Here is a 17,659-nt window from a genome sequence, read left to right as displayed (position 1 = left end):
GGGGCAAAACTCTACCAATGCCTGGTTTTCAGGCTGCTTCCTCCAACCATCTTTTGGTCGTTGTTTTAACAATCATTGTGGAACATACTACTTTAAGAAACTGTTGAAAAGACTTCATATTTGGAGAATGTTTTCAGGGGAGATTCCCTGTTCGTCATTTTCCCTGGTTCTATTTTAATTACTCAGTGGCACAGAGACTCATGTTGGAATGCTGAAGTAAAAAAAATGTAAGCTCTAAAATTATGGTTTCATATAGAAAACCAACAGATAGACAAGAGATAAAGCAACTCTTTTTCTCAAAGCACTTCTACGTGTGCTTGACTGACTTCAAAATCCATTACTGTGACATACAAGCTACAATTTAATTCCGAAATTTGTAAGTTGGACTTCACAGCTCACTGCTTATCCCTTATCCCTCTCCTGCCTACTCTCTCATACTTCATCTATGTCTATTTGTGATCTCTTCCCTCATTTCCAACAGAGTTCTCCTTTAACGCTGCCCTTAAATTTAATTCTTATTAATCTAGGTACTCTAGTTAATTCTATATATCATCTGTATAAAAATGTTACCATGTACATGGAAAAAGGAGGAATTGGAAAGGGATATGCTATATAAACTGTGATTTATTCCATATCTCATATGTTTATAGGATGGGTTAAAAAAATAAAAAAGGCAGATCTGCTTCAACCTACAGGTTAAAAATTAAAGATCAAAGTTTGATTCGACATTGACATTCAATCCTCTCAACGTACCCAGGCATAAAAAGTATTTCTTACACTCTACAAGGGTCTAAGTCAAACTTTGTAAGGCATGAGAACAGACGAACCCCTCTCAAACGTACTGTCTCATTTAGACACTATAACAACTCTGAGGGAAGAAGTAGTTCCCCTTGGAGCAAATGGGGAAATCAAGGCACAGAGGGGTGCAGCATTTGCCCAATGTCACCCAGCTTCTGAGTGACAAGGCCAGGCTTTAGGAATAGGTTTCAAATCCACTCCAGCCATCCGTCACCGACACATGGTGGAAAGAATGTTAAAGGCGAAGAAATAGTTTCCTAGAATAAAGTTACAGCAGTCTGAGTATCCTGCAGCTGATAACTAGGGCATCAATTTCCTTTGAAATGCAGGGCCCTAAATAATCAGCTTCTCTAGGGAAGGTACAAAAGACTTAGTGCTATAATTTATGATGCTGATCCTGATCTACAATTAGAATTCACAGGACCTGGGACATCAGATATAAAGAACCATTAACATAACCTCTTTGTCAATATAGAAAATTGCTAGTGTTTCCATATCTTTACAACAACTACTTCTTATTACAAAGAATGCAATAGGCCATCTTCCATCTATAATAAACTTGATAAGATCACCATAGTTAAAAAATTCAAGATCATGTCATAAATTAAAAAAAAAAATTACAGATTTAAGGCAACAAGATAAAGGTCTGCTTACCCCTCCTTCATGTCATTAATGGGAAGCGGCACTCTGCCGCCCCTGTCTAGGGCCGACGTGATGTTTATGGCGTTCAGACGCTCTGGCTGCCACACATTTTTCACCGCCCCAAGAAAGTCTCCAAGAACCTCGCTGGCCAACATTTCTTCTACATTCATATTTTTAATGAAGAATTCTGCTTGATATGGTAACGGGAAGTCTAATTTTGGTGAAAAAGGGTATGTATATCGTTAATGAAGTCATCTTTTGAAAGAGAAATTTGAGATTTGTTGATTTCTGTCATAATCCTGGCTTTGGGGAACACTATGAATATTGACTTTAAAGGCTTTCTGTATAACGGAGGACATATCTAAAGACATAAAACATACATTTGACACAGAGTTTTACTTACAGTGTAATCAAATCCGAGGGATTTTTAGAAAGCTCCTGTAGGGCAATTTATAATTATAGAATTTGGCCAAAAAAGAGAAAACTGCCAAATCCGCCTCCATTTTGCCAGTAACCTGCCAATCTCCTCCTCCGCCAAGGTTCCCAGGTAGAAGGAGCATTTCCAGAGCCCTCCGTGGGTAGGAATAATATTTTGTATTTGTAGTGTTTCAAAATTGACAGATCTTTTTTCAAGTATATTGTCTTATTTAATCATTACAACCCTAGGTAGTGCTATGCCCATTTGAACAGAGGAGAAAGTTGAGGCACAGAGCAACACCCTTTCCAAATACAGAAGACATTACAAAATATCTGTAACTGCTTGTGAGTTGCTTATGGATAATTTGAAATACCGTATGTTTAATTTGCAGTATTACTGATCTTTTTAGAGCATGCTAAAACATTACTTTTACTAAAATAAATATCGGTTATATTTTCCAGAAGAAATCTGAAGTCATAGTAATTTCACTCTTTCAATCACTTCATAATTAAGTATTCTAGAGAATTATATTTTAAATTTCCCACAAAATTCCATTATCTCCTGTTGTTAGCGATTTAGCTTTTTTCCTCTTCAGTATCTCATCAAACTTTCCCTCTAAAGATTTTTAAATTAATATTTATTTTAAAGTAACCAATGTCTAACTCAGACTCTCGGTATAACTAAGTAGGATAGAAATAAACAGAACTTACAGCTGACCCTTGAGCAACAGAGTTTGGACTATGTGGGTCCACTTATATGTGGATTTTTTTTATATAGTGCAGTACTGTAAATGTATTTTCTCAATAACATTTTCTTTTCTCTAGCTCATTTTATTGTAAGAATACAGTATATGATACATAGAACATACAAAATATATTTTAATCAATTTATATATGTTATCATTGGAAAGACTTCTGGTCAACAGTAAGCTATTAGTAGTTAAGCTTTTTGGGAGCCAGAAGTTATACACAGATTTTCAACTGCTCAAGGGTCAGCACCCCAACCCCTGCATTGTTCAAAGGTCAATCGTATTTCAGTTTCTCAAATGCTACTCTTCAATTCAAAAACATCATTTCCTGTATTCTGATTGTTCTATTAAGATAAAGAATAGCTTTTATTTGTTTAATAATATTTCCATAATAATAAAGGCTACCTCTTTTGGAATACTTACTATGAGGTGGGCCAAGCTAAAGGGAGTGCGGTGAATTATTCCATTTAATACTCACAACCTGAGGGTGAGTAGGTACTTGCCCTCTATTTTCAGAGGGGGCAACAAATCCGTAGATGGGCCCAGGCTTTCATAATTATTTAAACTTGCCTCAGATGATTTTTTAACTAAGCTGAAGGCGACTGTATATAAAGTGCTCCCTGGAGTTCCCAGCCTGGAATAAGAACTTATAAAACAGTAAACTTTAACAATTATTATAAACATGAACAAGCTGTTTACCTGAATTCTTCCCTCAAAAGGAAAAGAAAGTGTTTCTGGACTATACACACATTTAAAGCCCTCAGTAGTAACTATACCACATTTATCCTCTGATGTATTTCATTAAAAGTCATATATCTGTAAAGTATTATACTCATTCAATAAGAGTAGTAAAAACTAAAAATTACACAATAAATAACTGAAATCTTGATGACCTCGTTTCTTATGAAGCCTCTTTAATACTAAAGGATGCCTGATGCCAGAGGGGGAGTCAGGGAAGATGTTCAGGCTTTAGAATTTTCAAGAGAGTTTTCTAGAGTGTGGTGTCTCTTCCTAAAGATTGAGTTTTTCATGGCTCTAATCACAGAAGGTTCTTCATTCATCTTCTACACTGCCATTTATTCTGTTTGTGATTTTGTTATATTTGTTTGATGTATGGCCCATCTGCAGTCTTCTAAAATATGATATATTTATTCTATTTTATGTAGATAAGTTTCCTGTTTTATACAGATACATTTCCTGTTTTATATAGATAAACAGTAGCTTAATCATGCCACATTTTTCTCCATACTGAAAAACAGCCATGCATAAATATGTCATGAAGAACAGTTTCTTGGCAATAAATAATATTTATAAATAATACCAAATATAGTTTTGAGTGTGCTAGAAGTCTATCACCCATTCATTTCACTCAGTGTTTTTACACCCACTTTTCTAAAAAAGCATGCAAAACATCTTTCTTATTTTCAATGCTCCTTTCTGGAGAACTGTTCCTTGGTTTTTCCTAATCCATGTGACCCCGCTTCGTGGCTCCTCTCTGAGACCCGCTGCCGCCACACCCTTAGAAGCTCTGGGCCGAGCAGCTGCCCACTCTCTACCGAGCCAAGCGCCACCGCCAGACCTTCCAAAGATGAGTCATAGGAGCTTTCTAACTTTGGGGAAATCCCATGCCTGCTATATTTGGGCATCACAGAGGCCAAGGGAACAGTAGGCCAACAGATTGGTGGCAGGCCTCTGAGGCACTCAACCCAATTTAGAGAATCACTCTATGTACTCTCCTTGAGCTTCATACTCTGTGATTCTACATGACTAATTTCCCATTAGGTCTCTCAGAGCAGGAGACAGCTGGGCAGGGAGTCAGACTGAGCAGGATTATCCTCAGATGCCACTCTTGTTATTTCTTTTCCTAAACTCATCTGGGAGAAATGGCGTGTGTGTAGGCCCTGCTCAAAGATGTGTCCATCCTAGTGCCCGCAGACGTTCCGTCCAGACCAGCAAGGATAAATGCATGGTATTTGGTACACTGGTTTTCATATGTAAAAGGCAGTGGGGCAGCTCTGCCTGAAATGAAAATGGAGGCTTCCAAAACCTGTCTACTCTTCCTCCCCCACCAACCCACCTTCAAAATTCCCGATTTAGATGAATAGCCTGTGAAGCCAACTTCCAGTCCTACAGATGTCTAGCAGTCCTCCATTAGTATCTGCTTGAACACGGGTCCCTGCACATCAAACATCTAATTAGGATACCGGTATATTCTGGATCTGCCAGGACTGAGAGCAGACTTGAGAAGGAAGTTCAAACTGTAGATCAGGCTGTCCTGCAGTCTGTAGGGACTCCTGTACCTGAGAATGGGGAGCCCCCCCTTAAGAGCATAAAGGTGAGGTTAGTGGTCCAAGCCCACTGTAATGTAACCATATCACTGCACTGATGAACTCCTAAGGAGAAAGGGAATGTTGTGATGATTCTGATCATTAATGGTATTCCAACTCTGCAGGGATAGCTTTAGGCAGGATGCAAGCATCTAATTACAATTGAAGTTGGGAGTGAAAGTCTTCCTGTTCCAAGCAGGAATACCTACCAAAAGCCCTTGGGACGTAGAAAAGGGGACAGGAATCTTCTGTCCAGGCCCACAGAACTGGGATTTGGACTTGCTTTTCACATATGAAAGTCACTTTAAACTTTAAACTAGCACACTTGTTGTCTGCAATTGATACTGCCAAAATACCTGGGAAAAAAACTCATGGAAAGGGGTGCAAAATCTTTAAGCAATCTTCCCAGTTATGTTTTGCAGTATCAATTCCATAGAAATTACTCTCCTTCATACAGTATAAAGGCAATTTTTAACTCAACCTTTATGAACTACCACGAATTCCAAATTAGTATTTGCTCATTCAATTGTACTTGCAAATAGAACTCTGAATTCCCTATTTAGGATGCGCAATTGTTTTACTAATTTTAGGGGTAAAAATGCTGTGTCCGTTCTTCTTCTGTTACCCTCATAAATGATATCTAGGATAGAGAGGCGTATCCCATGATATATAAATTTTAACTACAAAGTTTTTAGCAGTACGTATTTTTCCCAATCAAATGCCAAAGTCAGATCAGAATATTTGACAGCGCAATTCTTAGAATATTCCCCATGTCCCTAACCTTCCAAATCCTTGGGAATCACTTACAATTTGAGTATATGTAACTCCAAATTGCTGATGGACTCCAACAATGCATGATTAGCTATTCAGGAAGAAGACTGACCCAAATTCCAGTTTATTTCCATCAACAACTCTCTGTCTTCACACACAACTAAACCACTACCTATCATCAGTTTTGTAATAAAACTAGCTACTAATTACTGATCGTGTACCCTGTGCTCAGCCCTGTGTTAAGCACATTTCAATCCTTAACTCAGAGACTCCTTCCTTACCCCAGACTTGGGAGAGAAATGCTAGCCTTAGTCTCATTTTGCAGATAATGAAACCAAAGCCCGCAGAGATAAGTGGCCTATGTGCTTGGCTCCCTATTCTGAGCTTTTCAGCACCAACACCCATCATGATATTTTATAACCAATTAAAGATTGCTTGGCTTTCTTTTCTACACTTTACCATTTCATTAGTTACATTAGGTATGTGGTACCTGAAAATCTTTAACTGTATTTTGCATAGATACAAACCATAATGAAATACTTCTTGCAAATAAGAAAACAATCAGCAACATATCTTCCATACCTACCTTCTGCTGACATTATATTAATTATCAAATTATGCCTTGCAGTCTCAAAGGTACGCCTATTGTAGGCAGTTATCTATTAGAAAAAGAAAATCATATTAAATAAGTGAAATGTTATTTGGGAAACAAAATTCATTAAGGACAAAATGAAAACAAATTGTCGTTCTTTCCATTTTCATTATTTATGTACTTACAAAATGTGCCTTCTCTAGGCAAGAACAACTCAGAGCTTTTAGCAATGTTACGGGAAAATAAATAATTAAGCAAGTCTATTTAACATGCTAAAACAAAAAGCTAAAATCAGAAAGACCCTTTTACAGAACACCGTTAAGTGCTGGCAGCAATGCAGATGCATCATTAGTAAATGGATTAACCATCAGAAATTACTTACCACTGCCGTTCTAAGATTTAAAAAAAAAAAAAACAAAACAAAACAATATATTTTTGTACGTTTAAATGGAGCTTGAGGATTTCACTAAAAAGTACCCTTTAAAAAAAAAAAGCACATCTTCTGTGTTGCTTGCATTCAGTACTAAACTGCACACCAACCAGTCAAAATATGCATGAATAACCCCTTAGAAATCATATCTCCCTTATGATGGGAGTAGAGCTGTAAGGATCACAGTCTATAAGGCTTATGGCACATGCCCCAAAACACAAATCAATACCTTTGTAGAGTCAAAGATTAGTAAACATTTGCAGAGCCAATGAACTTACATCAAAGTCAACTCAGAAACAGCCACTGCAAACAACAGACAAAGCAAAGGCCAACAACAGGATATGGCTTCAAAAATTAAGAAATAATTAACTTTATAACAGATATTAAATCACTCAGACAGGTCTGCAGTACCTCAAAAACAACAAATGATTGTGTAATAGTCTTAGCATCCCAGCACTAGCCTCCTGGCAGTGACTGAAGCTGGAGTGAGCACTGAGACGAAAGAGCAGGACAAAACTGACTCAAACTGAAAAGAACACTCTTGGCCGTTTAAAAATAAATACTGAAGATTTTTATAGCATCGTATATGAGCTTTAAATGAAAGAAATCACACTTATCAGAAATATTATTTGAGAGAAAAATAAAACACCGGAATCTTGGAATAAACAAACATTTAAAATATTTCAAAGTACATATTCTGAAAAGCATATTATTGCACAAAGTCAAAAGGATTTTTCTGCCCCCAATTTGTCAAATTTCTGTTGGGTTTAATGACTTTCTTGTTGCTATCTGTTGGGACACATAATCAACAAGGTTCACTCGGGACGCTAAAATTAAGACTAGTCATTAAAATAAATTAGGAACTATTGTTCACAAAGAAGCAACTGAAATGATGCAAAAAAGACTTGAGAATCTTCATGATTTTAAAGGTTTACCCTGCAAAAAATTTAATCATACTCTCAATGGAAAAAAAAGTATCAATTTTCTACTATTTGTTAGACTATCTCACAGCTAAAACTCAGACACATTAGACATTTTCTAGCTAGTGGCAAGATTTTTATGGCTAGCCTTTCCATAATTATCACAAATTTCATTATTATAAATTTCATAAATTCTAATTTTTTTTAAAGTCACAGGCTCCTGAAGAGGGTGAAGTATGTTTCATAAATCAGGAAGAGAATTTTATTACCTGAATTTATATTTAATGCTTAATTTTAACAGCTGTAACAGAATGCAGTCCTTCTATCACTTCTAATGAGATATTTAAATACAGTAACATTCTCAATCAAATTTTACTTATCATGATGATCTGATATGAGGAATTCTTAATCTCAGGAAACAAACTGAGGGTTGCTGGAGTGGTGGGGTGTAGGAGGGATGGGGTGGCTGGGTGATAGACATTGGGGAGGGTATGTGCTATGGGGAGCTCATGTTAAAAAAAATAAGAATACAGTAGGAAGGGAAAAATGAAGGGGGAGACGAACCATGAGAGACTATGGACTCTGAGAAACAAACTGAGGGTTCTAGAGGGGAGGGGGGTGGAGGGATGGGTTAGCCTGGTGATGGGTATTAAAGAGGGCACGTACTGAATGGAGCACTGGGTGTTATACGCAAACAATGAATCATGGAACACTACATCAAAAACTAATGATGTAATGTATGGTGATTAACCTAATATAATAAAATAAAAAAAATTTTACTTATCATGATGATGTGAAGTCCTTCATGGCAGAGAGGTATGTGTGTATACTTTTTTGATCCCCTATTTCTAGAACAGTGGCTGATCTATTTTAGATGTTTAATAAATATCTACTGAATAAATTAATCAGGGGGGTTATCTGATTAAATATGAGTTTAAGATATGCAAAATTCTTTTATAGAATTTTTTAAATACTGTAAATGTTACTATATATGAATAAAGAAATGTTATTTACAGATTAATCATTACTTGTGTTAATGAAAAAGAGGTTAAATTTTCATCATTATCCTTTTAGCATATTATTTGACATATTCATAACATTTACGGTATGAGAACATCATGAACCCCTGAGACTCCTGGCTCAACACACGTGTTTCTCTCCTATCCCTCTCTCCAAATAGAAGTAGCCACTTTGAGTTTTATGCTTATCATCCCATTCATTTTAAATATCATCTTATGATAAATGCATGTATGCTTAAAATCCGTTATTTAGTTTGCTTGTTTTTGAGCTCCAGAGAAATGTTTAATTCTATGTAGTCTTTTGGAACTTGTTTTTTTTTTTTATTCAACATTACGTTTACAACATTTATCCATGTTGCTGGGCAAGCTGACATTGTTGCTGTAAACATTCAATGATATTGTAATAGACTTGTATGGTGACAGATGGTACTTCATTTGTGAGTATGGCATAACTAGAGAACTGTCAAATCACTATGTTGTACACCTGAAACTATGTAACATTGTGTGTCAACTCTACTAAAAAAAATTTTTTTTAATTCACTGTGTGAAAACTCCACAATTTATCTATTCTGTTGATGAACTTTCTATCTGTTCTCGTGCTGTTAGACTTTTGGGTCTCCACTGCTCTGTGGATTTCCAGTGTTTTGCTATACAAACATTGTTCAATAAGCATGACTGTCCATGCCTTCAGTGGACGTTTGCAGATGTTTCTTTTGGGTATATGCCTAGAAGTGGGACTGCTGGATCATAGGGTACAGTGATACTCAGTTATGTAAAATATTCAATACTGTTTTCCAAAGTACTTATCCAATCCCCATATCCATCCTCAATGGGTGGATTGGGGTAAAATTCTCATTGTGGTCTTAATTTGAACATTTTTCATTACTGATGAGAGTAAGTGTCTTTACCTAATTGTCATTTATGTCTTCTCTTCAGTGAGATGTCTGTTCATGTCTTATTTCTGATTTTCATGTCTTATTATAGGAGTCCTTTTTTATATTTTAGATACACATCATTAGTCAGCTATATATTTTTAAAATAACTTCTCCCAGTTTGTGGGTTGTCTATTTTTTTAATGGTTTATTTTGATGAACACCAGTTGACAAGTTTAACACAGTACAATTTCTCAATCTTTTTTCTCAAGTAAAAATATGTAGGTATTATTTAAGAAATGCTTCCCTACCCCAAACTCAGCAAAATATTCTTCAACATTTTCATATACTAGCTTAAAATTTTGCCTTTCATGTTTAAATCCTTAAACTATCTAGACTTGAGTTTTATATTTCTTATGAAGTAAGAATCTAATTTTGTGTTTGCCATATGGCAAACCAATCCTCTGAGCACCATTCAATAAACATCCTTTTCCCCGATCATCTGCGGCACCATCTCTTCCGAAATACATCATTGTTCCTTATGTAGATGTATCTGTTTCTGGGCTCTCTATTCTATTAATCGATTAATTTGTCTATCTCTGTATCAATACAACCTTATGATAATTACCATAGATTTATAATAAATCTTGATATCTGGAAAGGAAAGAAACCTTTCCCCCTTTGTTTCTTCTTTAGGAGTACCTTGATTGTTCTTGGCCATTTATCATCTTTACAAATTTTAGAATTAGTTGACATTAGTTTCATGAAAAAACCTATTGCAATTTTTATTGGAATTGCATTGAATCTATAGATCAGTTAGGGGGAAAGTGATGCCTTCATGATTTCGAGTATTCTTATCCCTGAATAGACTACCTTTTCACTTATATAATCTTAGTATTGATTAAGTTTTATAACTTTCTCCATACAAACTTTGCATACCTTCTGTTAGATTTATTCTAAGTACCTTATAATTTTTGTTGTTATTAAAAATGGTATCTTTTTAAAACATTTATTTTCTCAATACTTGTTTTTCATATATAGAAATATAACCAAATTTTTTATATTGAGCCTATAACTTACTACTAGGCTTTCTTAAAATTTTAGTAGTCTATAGACTCTTTATATCATTGACTATTCTATTTCTTTCCTTAAATACTTACAGATTTAATATTTTTTTCTTTCTTTACTGCACTGGCTAGGACTTCTAATATATTCTGTAATAGATGTGGTGGAGGGGTTCATTCTTGTTTTGCTCTTCAATTTAAATGGAATTCCTCTAGTGTTTTCCCATTTAAGAAATGACATTTTCTCTTATTTTGGGTCAATAACCTATATAATTTTACTGAATATTTTTTAAAACTATTTTCACAATAACTCAAAATAACTTTCTTTCTTTATATCTCTATATATTTCCATATCTACATAGATAATGGGTGTGTATACATTCTATTTATGTATCTATATATTGTCTTAAGGAAACAGATTTATTCATAGAAATCACTGAAAAGTCGCGTTAATACAAACTTCAATTCAAAAGAAGAAACACCTTCTCTTGGCCAACATGGAAGCTCATATCCACAATCTATGGCTGATTAAAACTCTGGAGAAAAACTCAAAGCATGTAATCCCCTGAGAGTTTATACCACATAGAAAACGTGCCACTCAGGACCTGTACACACTCCTGGAAGTTCCATTAGTGGTTCCTAGGCTGCTGCCCTGGTCACTACCACTAAATCTTTATGGAATTGATCAGTTAAATTAGAATCTAAGCTCCTGTAGGCATCAGGGCATAAAAGACTCTCCTGCCATTAACTGCCAGTATAATTCTGATTTTGGTGGGTATAGTAGACCAGGAAACACTTCTACTAGATTTTATATCCATTTATTTTATTTCTTAAAACATATTAATTCCCATTAAAGGCTCAATGTCAGTATTTTGTTTTTATTATTGTTTTAATTTCTAATACCTTCCAGGTGTGATGTTAGCTACTAGGCTAGAATCTGATGAATTCTAATACCACCTCAAGAATAAAGGTCAACCTATCAGCATGGCTTACAGAGCCCTCAAAGATCTACCCCTACCAACATCAACACCTCTGTTCCCATCATTTGCCCTCTGGGGTGTGTCCTGCCTTCTAGTCACAATTAGAGTCCTCTGAGATCATGTGGTTTTGTTCATACCTCCAAGATTTTGATGTGTTGTTTTGCTAACTAAGATAGCCTTCCTTCTACTTGTAAAGTGAATTCCTATTCACCCTTTTACAACTGCATCAAACAGTACCTTCTGATTAGAATGGTTATGACGATGTTGGCTAACAATGGATTTCCATTCCAGTGCTTCAACGACTGGACCAGAGTCATGGCAGGACTCACCTCTTACTCATCTTTCTACCACCAGCAGTTATCATAATACTTAGGACATGGTAGGAGCTCATCAGATGTCTGTTTTTTTTTTTTTTTTTTTTTAAGAATTTATTTATTTATTTGACAGAGATAGACAGCGAGAGAGGGAACACAAACAGGGGGAGTGGGAGAGGAGAAGCAGGCTTCCCGCGGAGCAGGGAGCCCGATGCGGGGCTCGATCCCAGGACCCTGGGATCATGACCTGAGCCGAAGGCAGATGCTTAACGACTGAGCCACCCAGGTGCCCCCAGATGTCTGTTTAAAGACTATTTCAATGAACATGAAAATTTGAAATTAATATATAAAGCAAATAAGTGTTTTAAGTTTGTATTTATTTTCTTAAATAGAATTCATATTATAATAATCTATTTCTTTAAATGGCTTTAAATTTTTTTCCACTAATTTAGATTGCTCTTTTTTTATATATAAGAACTAAAACAAAGACCTTTGTAAATGAACAGAAAGGAATGGTACATTTCCAAATGTTATCTAATGTGTTTCTATGCATAAAATACTGAAAACCACTGTCATATAATTTTAATTTCAACATTTGAAACTCAAATTACAAAAAACCCAAAAATATAATTTTGCTCTTTCTAATTAAATTACCTCAATTATTGTTGGTTTCCCCACATTTTCAGCTGTTGGAGACCCATATAGGACTCCATCACTATATGGTGTCCTTTGGATATATCGAAGCCATCCAGGTCGGTCTGGGTAACCCATTAAATTTGTGTTAAATGTTATAGGATCATTACTAATCTCGCCTAGATAAGAAGCACAGAGTTAAAATATAAAACAGTTATTTTCGCACATGCTGCTTTCATAATTTCAATCAAAATATTTCTAAAATCTTTTTCTTATATTTGTAGCAAACTAAATACACACCAAAAAAAAAAAAAATTCCATCTGGGAATTCAGATCAGAGCCTCAAGTAAAGAAAAAATCTTTTTGGTTATTTAGTTGCCTAGAAATCTCACGCAACAAAGAAAGCAGTCATACAATGTCTTTGGAAATGTTGTTTTCTTTCCTTTTTTTTTTTTTTTGGTCACACAGGAGTGTGGAAGTTCTGCCAATGAGACAACTATCTTTCGGGAAAATCCCCTTATCATGCTGATGTAGTCATTCTCTTGAGAATTTTTTCTTTCATAAAACTCTGGACACTATCGAACTAATCTCAAGGGATATCTCAAAATGATAAAAGTGTCATCAAAACAAAAATAATGTAATTTTAAAACTTTGGAGAATGAGTTGTTAAATCCAAAAGAACTGTAACTAAGAATAATAACAACAACAGCATCATTTGTTAGAATGTGCCTGGCCTCTTCAGACACAATTTCACCTGATTTTCAGACACACCTATAAAAGGGACTATTATTAGCCCTAATTTTACTGATGGGATATGTAATTTTTCATGTTAAGTACCTTCTCAAATGGTGAGATTAGAATTTAATCTCGGCTGATTCCAGAAACTATGCTCTTAACTACATATTTTCTTCCCAAACGTTGGAGCTACTGTTCAAAAGGTTCATTTATATAGTTTTGCAAACATAGAATGCCACATAAAAAAAAATTTTATAAATAACCGATGAAAAGATTACTTTTTCTTACTGCTGGTGAGAACATGGTTATTTTCTATGACTGTTTTCAGGTATGTTATTTATCATATAATCCACAAAAATAATATTTATATTAATTCTAATGCTATAATTTTCAGAAAATTCCTTTTTTATTTGTTACTTAAGTAGTTGTAATAACAAAATATTTTTTTCTTGCTATTCTTTCTATATCTTCATTAATCTGATGGCATTTATGATAATCCAATATAACATAATTTAAAACAATGGTGAATTAAATAAAGCATCACAATTGGTATTATTTTGAAGGAAAATTTAATCTCCATTATATTATTATGAAGTTAAAATTATCTCATATTGTAAGAGCTTTCTTGAGAATTCTTTCTTAATACCATATTTCATTCTCTTCTACAACATATGTTTGGTCTTCCAAAAATCAATGTACTATGTAAGAATCTAAGTCTTAATACAGAAAACCATAATTGTACAGCTATAATTATTTCTATGCGAACATAGGTAGGTAGGTCCTTTGTCAGACACACAAAACTCAACACTGGAAAACTAGAAATAAGCTTTTTTAAAAAATTCAAAAATGAGTTATTTCCTTCTGTACTTAAATTTCTAATCTTAAAATGGGAAATATCCTACAACAACCAATTTATCACATATACAGACCATTTCAAATAATGTTAATAATATTTGATCATATATCATCTAAATTATGCACACTGAACAAAAAGAAAAATTTAGTAAGTTAACCACTTTTTTTTCCCACTGAGAACATACCAGGCTTGGGGTAAGGTGGAAATTCCCCCTTAAAATACTCTCTTTCCAAAACATGAACAAAGAGGACACCTGCGGACGGGTATACATTCCGATCAGAGTGCACCTTCGAGAAAATAGTGTACACTGAAAACAAAGAGGAAAGATAAGAGATAGAAAGACAAATAATGAGATATGCTTTCAGTAATTCACTTACGCTGTAAAGAAGGGTTTCACTTCTTTAGAAATTTCTGGGAAAACTAAAGCAACATGCAAGATATTGTTAAGAAGTTTGTTTTAAAGAGAAGTGATTTCAGGACAAAACATGGAACAACTCTTTCAACGTGGTATGTTTAGAAACTTTCAAATATTATGTAAACAAAATTAGGCACATTTAATAATTTAAATTGTTATTAAATAATGAAGACATCCATAATATTTTTTCAGTAATTTCTTTTTATAGGCATTATTACCAACAAAATATATCATGAGAACTGAATGACTACATAATTACTACAGTTTTTTTTTCCTTTTTTCAAAGCAAAGTATAAAGAGTAATTTTTAAATGGTAAGAATCTAAACTGTATTAACTATTTACTAGACATAGCATATCAGACTATATAATGCCATCAGTATATGTAAGGTGAGTTTCATATACACTTATAAAAAATGCATTGGATACTTTTGCTGTATTATTCCTTGTATCTCTCCTCATACCTCTCCTTTATTCCATTTTACCCAATCTTGACATTTAATAAATCACACAATATAATCTATTCTACTATGCTATATCCTAAATAAACAATAACAATCAGATAATAAAGTTCAGTGCAAATGATTTCTTTAAATGAAATGGGGCAGATTTCATGATTTGCTGATTACTTATGATATGTGATGTGAGTACACTAAATTGGCTAAACTGGTTTGATTAGTTCCCACCTATTGTTTTTCCTGTGATATCATCGTCTCCACCAACACATTACTGCCATTACACTTGTCACCTCTACAATCTCTTTTAGTTTTTCTATCTTCCTGATTGGCTAGTGGCTGTAATTTTTAAACAGATAAATCCAGTTCTTTTTTCTTAGTCACTGACGGATTTGTAAATGTAGTAATTAATCTTGAGACCTTCAATGTTGCTCACCCTAGGCTCACAACTAACTAAAAGCCCTAGATAGCAAGATCATTGACAGTAAATTTTCAGCATAAAAATAGGAACTCCCACAAAATGTTTCTTTATCTGTGAAAACTTGTCCCTGCAGTTCTGTGGATGGCTGCCAAAAATGGAGAACTGAACTAAAATATTTGGCTTGTAGCTTCATGTATCCATAGCTTTGCTACTAAAACACAACTTCAAAGGCTATGTAACAGACGGAAGGAAGCTGCAAGTTACGTTTAAACTAGGTATGTAGAGAGACTCCTCCTTTCCTGACTTGCTTTGCTAGTATTCCTCAGTAGGCTTTACATGGCATTTAGAGTACCCAGCTTCTTCTCCTCAAGAACAATTTACTCACCTGTGGAAATGGTCCCATTCCAAAGAACAAGAATGAACAAATCACAGAAAAAGTGAGGATTAGAATTGGCAATTTCCCCCCCGCTGGACTCCACAATGTCCCCTGAGTGCTAGGTGCTGTGGAGAATGTGAAGACGAAGGAGACCCAGTCCCTGCCTTCCTCACCATCTGGCTTGGGAGACCAACGCCCACCTAACTAGGTATGATACCTGAGATATAAACTCCTCTGATAATACCTGGAAAGATGGCAAGGAGCAATGGAAGCTGGAAAAGATCTGGAAAAGATTTATGTAAGAAGTAGAATTCAACATGGCTTGTAAAATACTGGCAAGATTCTGAAACTCATAGATGGGGATTCGGGCATTTCAGTGGTGAAAACTTGTACAAGATACAATTGTGGAATACTGGGGGGACCTTTCAAGGAAAAAAATTAAGCCAGTGATCCTGGGGTATAATTAAGGTAAAAGGAGAAAAACTGGTAAGAAGAGTCAAATTATGGAGATTTGTGAACCCCTACTGAGAAGTTACTTCATTCTACATGTAAAGGTATTTAAATTCCAGATCACAACCCTACATTCAAAGCACAGGAGTATTTTGAATAATCTAAAGGAATCTCTCCAGAGTTTATGTAACTTATTCTTTCTAGAGATTAAAACACCTTGAAGTCCAGCACTGAATTTTATTTACCTTTGTTATTTTCTTGGCACCTAGAAGGTGTCTGCCATAGCTGAATAATTTTATCGATGCCTATTGAATGGATGAATACCTTCTAGTTAAAAAGCACTGTGGAGGTAAACACAGGTGTTATGTTTGTGGACTAAGTATATACATAATACTTCACTTAAGTTTCCATTTTATAACTTGAATTAATTCTCACAGGTGTGTAGCAGTTTATGGGTTATCATCCTCCATTTACATTACAAACTCCTGACAGTCTCCCTTAGTTTTTGCTGCCATAAGGTAGTAAAAGCTAGCTTATAAAGCCAAAAGAAAGGTTGTTAATATGAAGCAATATTAAAATGATTCTGTTTTCGGGCGCCTGGGTGGCTCAGTCGTTAAGCGTCTGCCTTCAGCTCAGGTCATGATTCCAGGTCCTGGGATCGAGCCCCGCATCGGGCTCCCTGCTCGGCAGGAAGCCTGCTTCTCCCTCTCCCACTCCCACTGCTTGTATTCCCTCTATCTCTGTGTCTCTCTCTGTCAAATAAATAAATAAAATCTTTAAAAAAAAAAAATAAAATGATTCTGTTTTCTATATAGCACTTGGCAAGGCCTGAAGTGGGACCCTAAAAGGGTACCTGCCACTGCCTATCACCTCACTTCAAGGACTAGTATCACCTCACTTCAGGGACTAGTACAGAACATCTCAGTTTCTGGTTCATAAAAAACTTTCCTGTGATCTCCAGAGCCAAACCACAATTCACCATGGCGCTCGTGGGTTTTGAGATGACATGCACATTTCCGTATTCACATGTACTCAATTGCCTTTCTGCAAGCTGCTGAGCCACATCCTTGCTGGTCAGTTACCTTGGCAACTCGACAGTAAAGACTGCTTCTCTATAAGTCTAGGACTCCATTCACTTTGAGAAAAACATGATATGGATGTATGGTACATTCATCATCGAGAAATGGAAAATGACTAAGCCCTTATGTTTTGTTTGTGAAAATAATACTTCCTTTCTGTAGCATCAGTTTAAATTATGGGCACCCACACAACATTTTAGAGAAGCGCCCTTTACCTTTACCTTCCCCATTTGCTACTTACAAAACAGATCGCTCTTCAACAGAGGCTATTTGGGCAGTATTTACACCTCGCTTCCTTTTGGAAACAACAAATGACACAGGATTCGAAGTTATAGGCTCTTGTTCT

General features: G+C 35.2%; 1 protein-coding gene across 11 annotated transcripts in view; it reads right to left on the bottom strand.

Annotated features, from left to right (window-relative positions):
* The window catches only part of SGCE (sarcoglycan epsilon), a 69,508-nt gene that overhangs the window by 28,426 nt on the left and 23,423 nt on the right, over nucleotides 1–17,659 (bottom strand). For all 11 annotated transcript variants that reach the window (XM_032402125.1, XM_032402126.1, XM_032402128.1 and 8 more), the window contains 4 exons: nucleotides 14,304–14,426; nucleotides 12,550–12,707; nucleotides 6,291–6,363; nucleotides 1,453–1,651 (listed from right to left, as the gene is read on the bottom strand). In XM_032402125.1, the coding sequence (XP_032258016.1) occupies nucleotides 1,453–1,651; nucleotides 6,291–6,363; nucleotides 12,550–12,707; nucleotides 14,304–14,426 (553 nt within the window). The remainder of the gene's footprint in view (nucleotides 1–1,452; nucleotides 1,652–6,290; nucleotides 6,364–12,549; nucleotides 12,708–14,303; nucleotides 14,427–17,659) is intronic.

The sequence above is a fragment of the Phoca vitulina genome, unplaced genomic scaffold, assembly GCF_004348235.1.
Source record: "Phoca vitulina isolate PV1807 unplaced genomic scaffold, GSC_HSeal_1.0 scaffold4, whole genome shotgun sequence".
NCBI classification, from domain to species: Eukaryota; Metazoa; Chordata; class Mammalia; order Carnivora; family Phocidae; genus Phoca; species Phoca vitulina.
This window is presented reverse-complemented; position numbering and strand designations above follow the sequence as displayed.